General features: G+C 41.5%; 2 protein-coding genes across 7 annotated transcripts in view; both read right to left on the bottom strand.

The window, feature by feature from the left end:
- Positions 1–5,005: 5,005 nt before the first annotated feature.
- LOC118090292 (NADH dehydrogenase [ubiquinone] 1 alpha subcomplex subunit 1-like) lies at positions 5,006–5,379 on the bottom strand. The gene has a single exon (XM_035125874.2). It carries the CDS (start codon positions 5,377–5,379, stop codon positions 5,167–5,169), a length of 213 nt encoding a protein of 70 aa, XP_034981765.1. The 3' UTR covers positions 5,006–5,166.
- An 8,903-nt stretch (positions 5,380–14,282) lies between these two features.
- RUNX1T1 (RUNX1 partner transcriptional co-repressor 1) overlaps positions 14,283–14,355 on the bottom strand; it is a 157,375-nt gene continuing 157,302 nt past the window's right edge. For all 6 annotated transcript variants that reach the window (XM_035126463.2, XM_035126461.2, XM_035126462.2 and 3 more), the window contains one exon: positions 14,283–14,355. This exon is cut by the window's right edge and continues 5,803 nt beyond it. The gene's annotated coding sequence lies outside the window, so the exon portion shown is untranslated.

Genomic DNA, 14,355 nt, shown 5'->3' with positions numbered 1-14,355 from the left:
CGAGAAATGTTGGAGGGTATGGAGAGAGATGGTGGGAGAAAGGAAGGATCCCACCCTTAAAGTGAAGCAGGTGTGCTCAGTCAGCTCTGTTGGTAGAGTGTGAGACTTTTAATGTCGGGGTCATGGGTTCGAGCCCCACATTGGGCAAAAAGATTTTTGCATTGGACTAGATGACCCTTGTGGTTCTTTCCAACATTACAATTCTATCATTCTATGAGTTCTGGGGACCACTGGGCAAGTGCTATCCTGCTGGAGCTAGGAGAGCTAGCTAACTCCTGGAAAGTCTGGGGTTTTTAATAATATTCTTAGCTAATGCCTCCTAGTAGGAAACGAAAGGGCTTTGAGATTAGCATTTCCTGCCTTTCCCCAGAGTTCCTTAATATCAATGCTTTTATTATTATCACTGCCTTTGTATTTTGTGACATGGCAGTATAGAAATGCTTTTATAAATAAAATAAACAGCGCTTCCTGATCATAATATACAGGCATAGACTAATTTGGAAATCAAGAGGAGGAACTGGATGAAATGAAAAGCAATGCATGGATGTGAAAAACTCTGGGCAAATAATCTCTTAAGGAAATTAAAAGTGCAAGGAAGCTGATGAAACAGGAAGGAATCGTCACAGTTTTGCCTTACAGAATTGGAGATTCTGCCCACAGATTTATGCTGAAGATGTTCTTTAGCTCATTTGAGTCATCATCATCTGGAAACAAAGATTTGGGGATAGGGGTTGGGAAGGTAGCAGAACACAACATTAGCCAAGAAGAGGAATGATTGATTTATTCACAAGAAATCATCTGTCTGTCTTAGAAAAATTAAGTTCGGGTTGCCATAGGTCTAGAATTTCACAGACATGTCCAGGATTTCAACTGTGAAATTAGCGTCCGGGAGGAATTTGGAGAAATTGACAAAATGTTGGGTGATTTCCCCCAAAAAAGCTCAGCAACTTTTGTGTCCGGATTTTTACTTTTTGAAATATGGCAACACTAACTAAGTTCACTATCTCAGCAAATATAGTTCTGAACTTAGTTTGCAAAAAAGGTGCCGTAACTGAGCCTGAGGACAGATGTGTAAAGGTTTGCGCGAGGCCAGAGACACATAGGCAAATCATGTTTGGAATAAAAAAAAAACGTTGGCAGGATGTCTACGAGATTAGCAAAGTTCTAAAAATAACACAGTTTTGCCATCAAAAGTTCAGGAAACGAAAAGCAGATGTTTGAGCTCTGGTTACGCTCCCAGATCTCTTAGCGTTATGCAACTGGGCGAGTTTCAGTTTCTTTGTTAAGAAATAAAATGGGTCTTTGCATTGATATACATGTCATTCCTATCAGATGGGTAGAAATCCCAGACATTTCAATTCTGTCCTCACATTAAGTGATGCCGTGTATGATATCTATGATTCTGACACAGTGGCTCGGGGTGAAGGAGCATTGCTTAGACATGTAGCCACTTCCTCCCTCCCTCCATGGCCAGCCTGTGGGCTGAGGGTACAGTTTCCTGGGAACTGTACCCTGTATCATACACCATCTTAAAGGATTTTTCCTAAGCTGATAACTACAGTTTCCTGGGAACTGGGAAACTGTGGTTATCAGATTAGGAAAAATCCTTTAAGATGGTTTATGATACAGCTGGGCCAAATATATCCAACTTTTGCACGGCTATTTGTCTCCTGTAAAAGCAGTGGGTTGGTTTTTCTTGTTCTTTTACTGTTCTATGAATCTATATATATATATATATATATATATATATATATATATATATATATATATAAATGTAAACTGGGCATGTGGGTTATTATCCACTTTTCTCCGAAACCGCTTCACTGATTGCGTTCAAATTTGAACACTATGTTCAAAGCAAATGCCCGAAGGACCTTAGAAAGGACCCAAGACAGATGCCACACCTGCGCCATGTAACCCCCCAAAAAAACAACGTGTTCCAGAACACCCCACTCAGCCGAAAGTGCATGCTGGGAAAAAGAACCAGGTTGCAAACCAGCACCCTCTAGCGGTGGCTACACTCGTACTACACCTATAGAACCTTGCCTCTCAACAGCACCGCAGCTGCCGTTTACATACTAGGCTGAAAGCTTTACAGACTACGCTGAATGGAGGCCGAACTAGGCTGAATGGAGGTACAGTACTGACTCACCTGGGTGGGTCAGGACACGGTGGGACCAGTCACAGGGATGTGCCGGAGGTGCGAGGCCTCCGCGCCGCACCTGTTTAGCGCGGGGACTGACCGAGCGGGCAGCAGGGCTTAGTGGCTCGTTACGATCAGCCAATGCTGGGGCGCCCCTGAGAGGCCGGCGCCCTGGATTAAGGAGCCACTAGCCCCTATGGGAAGGACGCCTCTGTTCGTCTCTCTCTGTGCATAATGGTTAAATTACTTCGTAACAACTGTTTTTGGGTTATCTTCTTCTTGGCTGCCACCGTGGGAGGGATCGGATTCCTTGAAGCCCGACAGTTGCCTTCAGGTGTCTTCTAAAAGTTGTGTAGTTCTCTATCTCCTTGACATCTGAAATGGTTCCACAAGGAGGGCACCATTATCGAGCAGGCCCTCGGTATAAAAGAGTCCCATAAAAATATGATAAAGGCAGACTTTAAAAGTAGTAGGCGCAATAACATTCTCACAATGTAGGATATAATCAAGAGTTTTCATTGCACATTATTTTATTTAGCCAGATTTTATGTCGTATGAACTTTCACATTTTCAAGTGGTCAGCCAATGCATGAAGGAAGGACATTCAATAATACTTAAATGTTGGAAAGCAAGGATTTCCAAGAATGAACAATTTCTGACCACACACACACACACACACACACAATTGTGTATTTAATTAAGCTAAAACACATGCAATTAATATTTTGTGTGAGGCTACTGAACATAAATGGCATCCTTTAAAACCATCATTTGGCTTAATCATTTCCATCATTAAATGTGGTGCTTAATTAATGGGACTGACCACAGGATGCACTGGGAAATGCTTATGAGCTTAGAGGAGCCTGAATCGAACAGTGGCAGAAGCAACCTATATACTGTTTTGGATTTTGCCATTAGGTTTTTGAGACTAGGACTGCTGCTGTGGGTCTATGTTAATGCAGGGTTTGGGGACTGTGGACACATTTGCAAGCTGGGGAAACTGTCATGAGCACCATGCGCAGATAGCAACCGGGGACATGCACCACTATGCACACAGGAGTTGATCTGACTTGTGTATATATAAATATAACAAAATATCACAAGTCTGCAGCAATCCCTTATTTCAAAAGAAACCAAGCCAGCACATTTCCTGTGCGTTTCCGAGCACAATTCAAAGTGTTGGTGCTGACCTTTGAAGCTGTAAATGGCCTCGGCCCAGTATACCTGTAAATCGCCCAGCCCAGATGCTGAGATCCTCCTCTGAGGGTCTTCTGCTGGTTCCCTCACTGCGAGAAGCGAAGTTACAGGGAACCAGGCACAGGGCCTTGTCGGTAGTGGCGCCCTCCCTGTGGAACGCCCTCCCTTCAGATGTCAAGGAGATAAAGAACTACACTACTTTTAGAAGACATCTGAAGGCAGCCCTGTATCGGGAACAATCTAAAATCAGAGTAAGATACACACCACATTCTTCATGTCCAAGTAGAATTGTTTTGACGAAAAATGCTTTTAGCAGGCACCAAAATGTCAACAGGCAGCCAATTCCAAAGTAGGAAGATTGATTTCTTACAAATACATAACTGGTTTTATGTGGCACCTGTAACAGTACCAGTTCTGCAGATCAAAGCACTCAAGTGGGCAGATAAGGTGATCTTGCAGGTAAACTGCTTCTAAGTTGTTACAGGCTTGATGCTGCTCTTGTAGTAGGAGCCGGTGCAGATCTCTGAGCACAGGTATTATGTGCCAACAAAGACTCAGTCCTGTCAGCAATTGCACTGCAACTTTCTGCACTAACTGCAGCTCCCAGATCAAGTGCAAGGGAAACCCCACATTTTGAGGAAGAAAAAGTTTGGAGGAATGAATTTGAGTGGCAAAGTGACCAACAGAAGAAAAAAAAGGAAGAAGAAAAAAGAAGATAAAGCACCTCCTTGCCTGCCACTTCTCATCTCAAAACCATCCTCTCTGAAGCTGCTTTTGTTTTTGAAGAAAAATGGCACTGAGTGTATATTACACACATTTCTCTACAATACTCAATTTCCCCTTAGTGCTGTTAACTAAATGTTCCATTTCCAACTATCTATACTGCATGTTTCACATAGGACATGCATGCTTACTGTTCCTTTGTAAAGGAAAGTGTGCTTCTATCTAAATCCTCTAATCCCTTCCCAGCAGAACTTGTTTGTCCCCTATTGCTTATTCTGATTTGTTTTGAGTTATCTGCTGACATCGCCCCTCCCTCTTTGTCTCTGTCTCCCCTCTGAATTGGTGTATTCCTCTAAGAAACTTCCAGTCAGCGTTGTCTTGTTGCTGCGAAGGGAATTCTTGCTCTTTGCACTTCATCTTCCCATCTTACTAACATGGCTTATCAAAGTGTAATTAACACTGTATGTGGGAAGATCGAGGATTAAAACAAAATTCTTAAGCCCTAAATGCAGGGAGGGGAAAGTATAGTTCTACATAACCTATATAAAAGGAAGGTTTTTGATAGCCTGGAGATATTTATGCTAATAAATTCAAACCATTACTTTGGGGGATAGATATCCTGAACATCTGAAAATGGAACGGAGGGGGTGGGAAGTATCAAATACCAAAGCATTTTGCATTCTATTATACATATGAGCAAGATGCAAGATTATCAGTCTCTTTGAACTGAACTAATACATTCTACAGCACAATATCTGCTCTCTTGTTCTCTGCCAACAGTTGAGTCACATGCAAGGAAGAAAGCAAGTGGAGATGGTCAGCTGTTGGGAGTAAGGCAAAAAACATGCTGAAGTGTGAGAGAGCATTCCAGTCCCTTTTATAGCTAAACTATGGAGTCTGATGCTTACAATCAGCAATCATGTGAGGAATACACTTCTGATCTTTTTATTTATTTATTTCAATCTGTATTTTATTTCTTTATTGCAATTTTATTGGTACAGTATTAGAAGCTTATTGTCCTCTCTCCTCATGGGATTATGATCAACATGCTCCACACTTTGTCAAATACATGTTTATTAAGTTGCTTTCATTGCACCATGGTTTTACTTAATGTTCTCCAAATCCTTGGAGTCATAGTACTGATTTACTCCAGACACACGCTTGTCTCTCTGCATCAGGTACCACTGATAGGTGTTCCGAGCAATTCTCTTCTCCTTGTGCCCGTTGGTGTATTTGTGGATGTAGGCGGTGGCCACGCCAGGGATGACCAAGCACACGTACATGACGCCCAAGCTAGGCAAGATCTCGTACCACATCCCGACTATACCACTTGATCCTGCAGGGATTTGCACGTTTGCATGTGCGTTTTAAACCCTGAACATTAAAAAGGTTGTTCAGCCAAGAGCAATGGTTCTTTTTGGATTCTTAACAAAGAGCATACCAGGTCTGTTTGTTGAAAAAACCGATTTTATTTAAAGGCCAGATGAGGAAACCAAACAAGGAGCAAAAGGCAGACAGCTTACATTCCTTGAGTCAGTGAGGACCCCCACGGAACAGCAATGGATGTTTTTCTGTAATCACCAGTACATAGCACCTTCCACGGTCCTGACGTAGGCTGAAGTTGGTGAAGGAGAGCTTCCAAGTCCCTTTTATATTTTGTACACATAAACATTCTCAGAGACTATGTGAGTAGACCCCTGTGCTCATTTCACAGTTGGCTGACCTTGGAGCCTGTGCCTAATCAATAGATAAGCAGGTGTCTGAACATGAGGCAAGAAATTGGGTGGGCTAATTCAAGAAAGACAGACCTCCCTCCCCCCCCAAAAGACAGTTGGGCGAGAGAGGCACCATTCCTGTACACCACTAGCCCTCACAATATGAAGGTCTTCCATATTCCCACTACACAGGTCATGGGGAAGGTATGGTTAAAATGCTTCTTCCATATGGAGGGCTGCCATACATCCGGAATTTCCTGGACATAGCCGGAATATGGCAGTTGGAAACAGCATCCGGGCAAAAATCACTGATTTGTCCAGGAAAATCCGGACATAATAATAATAATAATAATAATAATAATAATAATAATAATAATAATTTATTTATACCCCGCCCATCTGGCCGGGTTCCCCCAGCCACTCTGGGCGGCTTCCAAAAAAAAAACAGAAATTCTAAAATACAGAAATCCATCAAACATTAAAAGCTTCCCTAAACAGGGCTGCCTTGAGATGCCTTCTAAAGGTCTGGTAATTGTTCTCTTTGACCTCTAGTGGGAGGGCATTCCACAGGGTGGGTGCCACTACCGAGAAGGCCCTCTGCCTGGTTCCCTGACATGGCAACCCATGTCAGATTTGGCTGGATTTCCTTCAAAATAGCTCAAAAACTCTTGTGCCTGGATTTTCACTTTTTGAAATATGGCAACCCTACCTTACGCATATTTTTATGTTTATATTTTGGTTGGCGTGTGTGCGTGGCATATTAAGTTATGCGAGGCCCCCCCCCCACAGGTAATCTCAAGTGGCCTAATCCCAGAACAGGTTGACCACATGGGCTGTTGTTTATGTAATCTACCTCTTGGGTCAGTGGCAAAAGAGTATGGCTGCTGTGGCAAAATTTGTAAGGTTTTCAATCAGTGCCCACACTTGTCCTTACGTCTCTGGTCTTCTGTTTTGGGGAAAAAAACAAAATATTGAAGGCCTCTCTATCAACAGCTTACCTATTGAAAAGAAGCTGTGAAGAATTTTGCTGAATGAGTCCTTCATTGCATCATTTACCAGGACCCATGAGATTTCTTTCCCTGGGGCTGTTTATCACGAGTGGCTTAACTGCTATAGTATGATGGACAACACATTTTCTATTTCATAATAAAGCAGCCATGTATTGCCAGTGACTATAAATATATCTTATAATGCCGTATACATCTTTCATTACTCTGTGTGGTACCACTTGGAGATACAGTGGTACCCCTATTTACGAATTTAATGCGTTCCGAACGCACATTCGTAAGTCGAAAAAATTTGTAAGTCGAATCCCATAGGAATGCATTGGGAGAAAAATTTCGTAAGTCGAAGCAACCCTATCTAAAAATTCATAAGTAGAAAAAATCCCATCTAAACCGCATCCAAGATGGCAGCCGGAGCTCCGTTCGTAAATAGAAACATTCGTAAGTAGAGGTACCACTGTATTAAAATGATGCTATTGCTCACAAAGGTGAGGAACCCACTGGTTAGCTCCAAATACAAGCTCTTCTCTTGATGTGTGCGGGTGGCATTGGCAGTAGGTATTTTGGAACAGAGCAATTATTGCTCTTTTCGAATTTCATCCATTACTCTGAAAGATCCTCCCCAAAATAAAAAAGTTATAATTTAAAAGGGGAGGATCCTCACCTCTCTCCAACATGTATTTGCTGCGTTTTGATCCTACCCCACAAGTTTACAGCATTTTTATTTTTAATTTTTTTAAAGAAATGGCTGCAAGGGGTATAAGCTCCATTGACCTCAATGGGACTTACTTCTGGGAAGACATGTAAGTATAGTCTTGCAATGCCAGCTTATTACCTCCTAATCAACAGTATTTTCTGCCCATTTGACATGACTCTTAACTGAATCGATGTAAAAGTTTCACTTGGACCTTCGCTTAAAAACGCGAAACGTATTTTGGAAAGTAAAACAAACATTTCCATATGTGAATTGACTGGTGCTTGAGATGGTATAGGAAACTTCCTTTCCTCGGCCGACACAGAGGCCTCCTTATGTGTCTCTTGCATGACCTTCTCTCTCTCCTTCTCTCTTGCCTTTTCAGAGGACATTCGGGATTCACGCATGTGCTGCGCCTTAGAGCAATGTGGTCAGTGGTGACACATTCAGCTATCTTACCATCTCTCACTAGAGAGCTTCATGAAAAGAGCAAGATTTTTTTTTATTAAAAAAATAGTAGCCTGGGAGGAAAAAAAATTCCATTCAGCATATGGCATTTATACATTAAAAAAAACATTTAGATTAGAGGGCTTCTGAGACTGGTTCCATTTGTTAGCACTTCACATCTGCTGCCTTTAGATAGCATCTCTTTCAGTCAAATAAAATGGTTAGCACAAGAAAGGTAAATTTTTTTATTTATTTTTTTAAAAAATTGTGTTCTTCAGAGCAGAGTTTTATGTGGTTTCCCCCTCCCCTAGCAAGTAAATCTATCATTCCGAGAGTTTTAGGGCTCCTTTAATCTTCAGTGCAATTGTTGAGGATAATGGTCATGGCCATTATTACCTCAGCGACTCAAAGCCAAGCTGGGCTAGAAAACGGCTGGGTTGGGTCTGTCAAAAACAAAAAGAAAAATTAACAAAACGAGAAACGAGGCCTTTACTAAAATACTCCAGCTATCCATTTGCCTGAAATATGGAATGGGTTGGGTAAGCTCTCATTTTCTGAGAGTGAGGCATGTGAATGGTTCAGAAATGGGTTTGAGTTGTTGTTGTTTGAATTTATATTCCATCCTATACCCGCAGGTCTCAGAGTTCTTCTTGGTAAACCATTTTCTCATTTTGGAAGCAAGGTCTCAACAAGGTAGTGAGCTGTCCATCTACTCTTCTTTTTTTTTTGCACTGAACACATGAAGGTGTCAAGATTTGCAGCTGATGCGGTGAGCCAAAACACCCTTCCCAAGGCGTAAACCCCACTGAGCTCAGAGGGGCTTACTTATGAGTACACTGTAAAAGAAGAGAAAAAGACCAAGAGGCAAAGCAATGAATAAACTGAGGGGCATAGCAAAGTGGTAAGAGCATCTGCTTTGCAGGCCAAAGCTCATAGGTTCAATCCCTGACATATCAGGGAGAATCATGTCTGAAATCCTGAAATTCCTGTCTCTTTCTCTCAGATTTTCTCTCTCTCCAAAGCAACAACGGGAGGCAGAAAACCTAAGCTCTGTAGGGGTGGCGGTTCTTGTATTGCCCAAAGCTTTTGGCTTGTAGTGTGTACAATGTTGATCACTTCTCCTACCTAGGCAGTTAACTTTCCACAAGGGGCAACACTGATGCTGAAATCCAGCATCGCCTGAGCTCTGCGAATGCGGCTTTCTCCAGATTGAAGTGCAGAGTGTTTGAGGACCGGGACAGTCGCAGGGAAACTAAAATGCTTGTTTACAAAGCTATTGTACTACCAACCTTACTATATGCTTGTGAAACATGGACCACTTATAAATGCCATCTCCAACTTCTCGAAAGATTCCATCAATGGTGTCTCCGAAAATTTTTACACATCACTTGGGAAGACAGGCGAACTAATATCAGTGTACTGGAAGAAGCAAAGATCACCAGTGTTGAAGCAATGCTTCTTCAACATCAACTTCATTGGACTGGTCATGTTCTACTGATGCCTGATGATCGTCTTCCAAAGCAACTACTCTATTCCGAACTTAAAAATGGAAAGAGTAATGCTGGTGGTCAACAAAAGAGGTTTAAAGACTGTTTCAAGGCAAATCTTTAAAAATGTAGTATAAACACTGACAACTGGGAAACACTGGCTTGTGAGCACTCCAGTTGGAGAACAGCCTTTACCAAAGGTGTCATGGGCTTTGAAGACACTTGAACTCAGGACACAAGGGAGAAACATGCTAAGAGGAAGGCACGCTTGTCAAATCCACACCTTGATCAACTCCTGCCCGGAAACCAATGTCCCCACTGTGGAAGGATGTGTGGATCCAGAATTGGCCTCCACAGTCACTTATGGACTCATTGTTAAAACCGTGTTTATGGAAGACAATCTTACTTGGCTACGAGTGGTCGCCAGTGAAGAAGACTACATAAATATTGGAAGTGAGTTGACAAACCTCTAGCAACTCAACTTTTCCCAATGATCTACTCTACCAATATATTATAGTGTTGAACAAAGAAGCCTGAAATAAAAATAGAAATGGTGTTAGTGTATTTGAAAGGGATGCTAATATCCGAGTTCAAGTCTATGCATAGCTGAAATTGAGAGTCAGAACAACTTATTGTCATGTAAATGCCTCGCTGTTGATTATGAACACAGATCCATGTGGATCGGTGGTCTTTGGACATGGTGGTTTTTGCTATTGGTCTCTGGTTGGCTGCCTACTGGTTGACATAACCTTTTAGATGAGTATGAGTATGTGATCTGAATATGTGAAAGAAAAGCTAACTCCTGCTAAACTTTATAGAGTACATCTGCCAGCTTGCTCCTTGCACTGTTTCCTTAATACCATTCTAGACGTTTGTTAGTGTGAGACCTGTGGGTAGCAGATAACTTTCCTGGGCAAACTGGTTGTCCAATGCAGCTTGTATAAGCTTTTTCATCTCCAGGTTTACAACAAATACATTTCATCCGAAGCTGCTTTCTGAGGCATCCTTGCTTATAGAAGACAATGATAGATACACCAAGAGTAAACCATTTCCCTCTGTCATAGACGTTGCTATCCCTGAAAGAAGCATTATACTTATGATGTTGGTGGGCCGTGTTTTGTAGACCTCAATTTTAAGACTTGACTACTTACTGACTATGTGGACATATTCAAAGACATGATGTAACATTTAGCTAGTTGCTACTTGCTTTTTGCTTTAGTTTTATCATATATTTCACAGGAAAAAAATGTTTTGCTTGCCTAAGCACTTGTTGCCACCATCCAGAAGGAACCAGCTTGCATTGGGTGGGGGAAGTCCCAGATATATTTAAAAAGGCAGCATGAAAAAAAAATACAACCTCTGAATAAGGTTACTGCAACATCTGTATGTGTTCCTTCACTTTCACATCCCTGATTTTATTTCCCGATTTTTAGCAATCAAGTTTGAACATTTCTGAGGGCATCTGTTTGTGTATACTTAACTTGCCTATTTTTACCCACTTTAGCACATTTCTTACTGAGGAAAAAGATGGAAAACGGGAGTTGAGGACAACCACTCAGAAGTGAAAATAGCACAGAGTAGAGAGCAAGCATGCAACATTTCGCATAACAAAAATCCACAAAGTTTATAGTTTTGTTATCAACACCCTTCCACACCCACCAGAACATATGGCCCCACAGTTTGCACAAATAAGCAACTATTGCTTAAAGTAGATGTTTCTATTAACACTGTGACTAATTACTAAAAACAAACGGGTGTAAGTATGATCTTCGCTAACTGCCTTTCTCATCAAGCTTTTCATTTGCTTGATCATAGTAGGAGAGTGGTTTTGCTAAATAACTTGACAAACAGACATCAACTGGCATTAAAAAAAATATCTATTGGCTATATCTAGGACTTACTTGTAAACCCATTTTATACTCTGACTACTCAGATGCACCTGCCTGTATGTTTGTGGAGATTCTGCTCTATGATAATAACACAGGCCTACATTTTTTCATATGTGCTGGTGGTTGAATTGCAATATGTAGCAGCACTTTCTCTGTTATGGGTTTTGTCCCTGAGACATAAAAACGTCCCATGTTTAGACTTTTTCTCACAACTGAAGTACAGTATCTTGAAGTACAGTATCTTGAACAGGCATCCCCAAACTTCGGCCCTCCAGATGTTTTGGACTACAATTCCCATCATCCCTGACCACTGGTCCTGTTAGCTAGGGATCGTGGGAGTTGTAGGCCAAAACACCTGGAGGGCCGCAGTTTGGGGGTGCCTGATCTTGAACATCAGTTGTATAATGCATTCTCAGGAAAATAAAACAACAGGCCATCAATGTTTAGGCCTGGTGTGAGGAATCTGTGGCCCTCCAGATGTTGCTAGACTACAACTTCCATTATGCTTGACCATCAGCCATGCTGGCTGAGGGTGTTGGGAGTTATAGTCCAACACCATCTGCTCCCCCTCGCACAAGTTTCCCATCTCACCCTGTGGAACAAGGCTATATATTTTTATTTAAGGTATAAAGGGTGTAAGGTTAAGGTGTAAAAACCTTGCCTGTTGTTTGTTCTTTTTCTGTATTTTATAGCTGCTGCTTTGCTAGAACACTATCACAAGCCATGTTATTCTTTATGCTGAATCAGAGTGCAGTCTGATTTTTTCTTACAAAGTGCATTTTCTTACATTGTGGATCATTAAAAACACCACCACTGGTGAACAAATGCTACACACATTGAGACTGCTACAGTTGGTAGAGGCATTTATTTTAACATTTCACGCCATCACATGGTTTACCTCAGCGGGAAGTGGTTTTTAACTGCAAACACAGGCAGAGCTTGGCAATTAAATAGGCTATGCTACATGCAATAAAAGGTGCAAGTCCCTATCACTTGAGATATATACAAAGCTTTTGGTCTTGGGTGCAAGTCTCCAAAACTGCTTGCAGACAAGTTTTTTTTTGCACCTTATGTGGGAGAATTAATTAAAAAGAAAGAATTAAGAACCCGGTGCTTCTGATCATAGGCAGAGGTTTCATTGCAAAGACAGGATTATAAACACACAAACACAGTGCATGTGCGTGCGTGCGTGCGTGCGTGTGTGTGAGGGAGAGAGAGAGAGAGAAGGAAGGAAGGAAGGAAGGAAGGAAGGAAGGAAGGAAAGCAAGCAAGCAAGCAAGCAAGCAAGAAAGAAAGAAAGAAAGAAAGAAAGAAAGAAAGAAAGAAAGAAAGAAAGCTGGCCGAGACTGGACAGCCACAGGCTCTCCACTGTTGATCCTCTCACAGGATCCCTAGTAGAGGGATGGGTGGTGGCAGTTTCTATATACAGCAATGTGTGCTGTTCTAGGAATGCCTAGTGTAGGTATGTGTATGGCAGGAATAATTTTGAAAATGTTGTGTCTAGTAAGGTGATCTATTGTTGAAAACCATAAATTATGGGATTTAAGTAACCAAGGGGGTCAAGCTCAGAATATGTAAACATCAAGTCATGTAGTTAATCTGATTTAACTCTATGTCAGATTGCATGTGGGATTTGCACGTTTGAATGTCTGGGGGGAAGTTTCTATGCTAGCCTGCTTGCTGATTTGCTGGTTTTCTACATTGTAGGGATCCTTCCCACAAGAAAAAACATCAGCAATCTGAAATGGTACAGCCCATGAACAGTTTTTCCATTGGATCTGCTGTTGGTAAAGACCAGACCTACGGTAAGGGGTAGACTAATATGCTAATTTTGGTTTTCTGGCGCAACGGGACACCATGATGAGTGCCAGAGCTCATGGAAACTCCGAAAAGCTCTGTGGACAAATGCCGGCACCTTCGGCCTGAAGCGAGATGAGTGCCACACCCCATAGTCATGTTTGACTGGTCCTTTACCTTTACCTTTAAGTTTTCTAGTTTTTATTTTCTTCCAGCCTTACATTCAGTTCTGTACATTTCCACAGCAATTCGAGCTGGTCTGCTGTGAAAAGTAGACCAAATCAATGTTCCTGTCTTGTTCAGCTCTAGCTAGTACACATGAGCTAGTACTGTGATCAACAGATGTGACATTTGAGGAAAATGGCATTTGAGCTTGTTCCACAGTTTGGTGACTCAACTGCTGTCCTTAAATGTTGGCCTTATAGACAGACAGTAGCTTCTTATCCTTAAATATGGCCTAGCAGTTTTCCAGCCTAGAAGAATAAGACTGGGATTATTGTTTCTCTCTTTCCCCTATATTTCAATATAGAGAACAACAAAAATATCTCACAGAATATTTGTTTACCATACTTTGCTCCACCATTCTCCAGCACCATTATGAATGCTCATGTCTGGGCTTGTTTGAACCACTCCCCCTAAAGGTACATTTATAGAAAGGCTCTTCTACAGAGAGAATTGGGAAACCAGCATGAAGCAGTCATTATCACCAACTGTGTCGTTTTTAGCTGTATCAGTATTTTCACTGGCAAGTTAGTTATATATTCTCCGTTTTCTTAATGTCTATTAATGCTGGACCAATAGTTTGCATGTAACTACAATAATAACTTCAACTACTTTAAAGCAAAGTATGATGTTGTATATAATGTGTCTTTACCTAATCATACCCAAAGTGTGAAGTACAATTTCCCAAAATCTGACCATTTCAAGGGGAAAAAGTTTCCATTGTTGAATACATTGTTATGGATGCATCATTGGGTTCAGTTTTGTAACAGAAGAATATTATTTTTTCCTGATGGCTAGCATTTGTTGAGTTGTTTGCCCAGTCTCAGCCCCTAGCTATACCCCTGCATCTACAGCTAGGTTCAAAGAGAAGTAGCTCTTATTTTGAACCCAGTGGGTTAAATCCATACCTTCCATGCTGAAGCCAAGTATAGGCAAGGGAGACGTATCATATCCTGCTTCCCCCTCTTTATCTTATAGTGTGGATTTAGACCAGGCATCCCCAAACTTCGGCCCTCCAGATGTTTTGGACTACAATT

The sequence above is a fragment of the Zootoca vivipara genome, chromosome 8, assembly GCF_963506605.1.
Source record: "Zootoca vivipara chromosome 8, rZooViv1.1, whole genome shotgun sequence".
Lineage (NCBI taxonomy): Eukaryota > Metazoa > Chordata > Lepidosauria > Squamata > Lacertidae > Zootoca > Zootoca vivipara.
Note: the sequence above shows the minus strand (reverse complement) of the source record. Positions and strands in the feature narration are given on the sequence as shown.

What these genes read in the sequence shown, in the direction of transcription:
- LOC118090292 (XM_035125874.2), bottom strand. Translation starts at nt 5,379, where the DNA reads ATGTGGTACGAGATCTTGCCTAGCTTGGGCGTCATGTACGTGTGCTTG.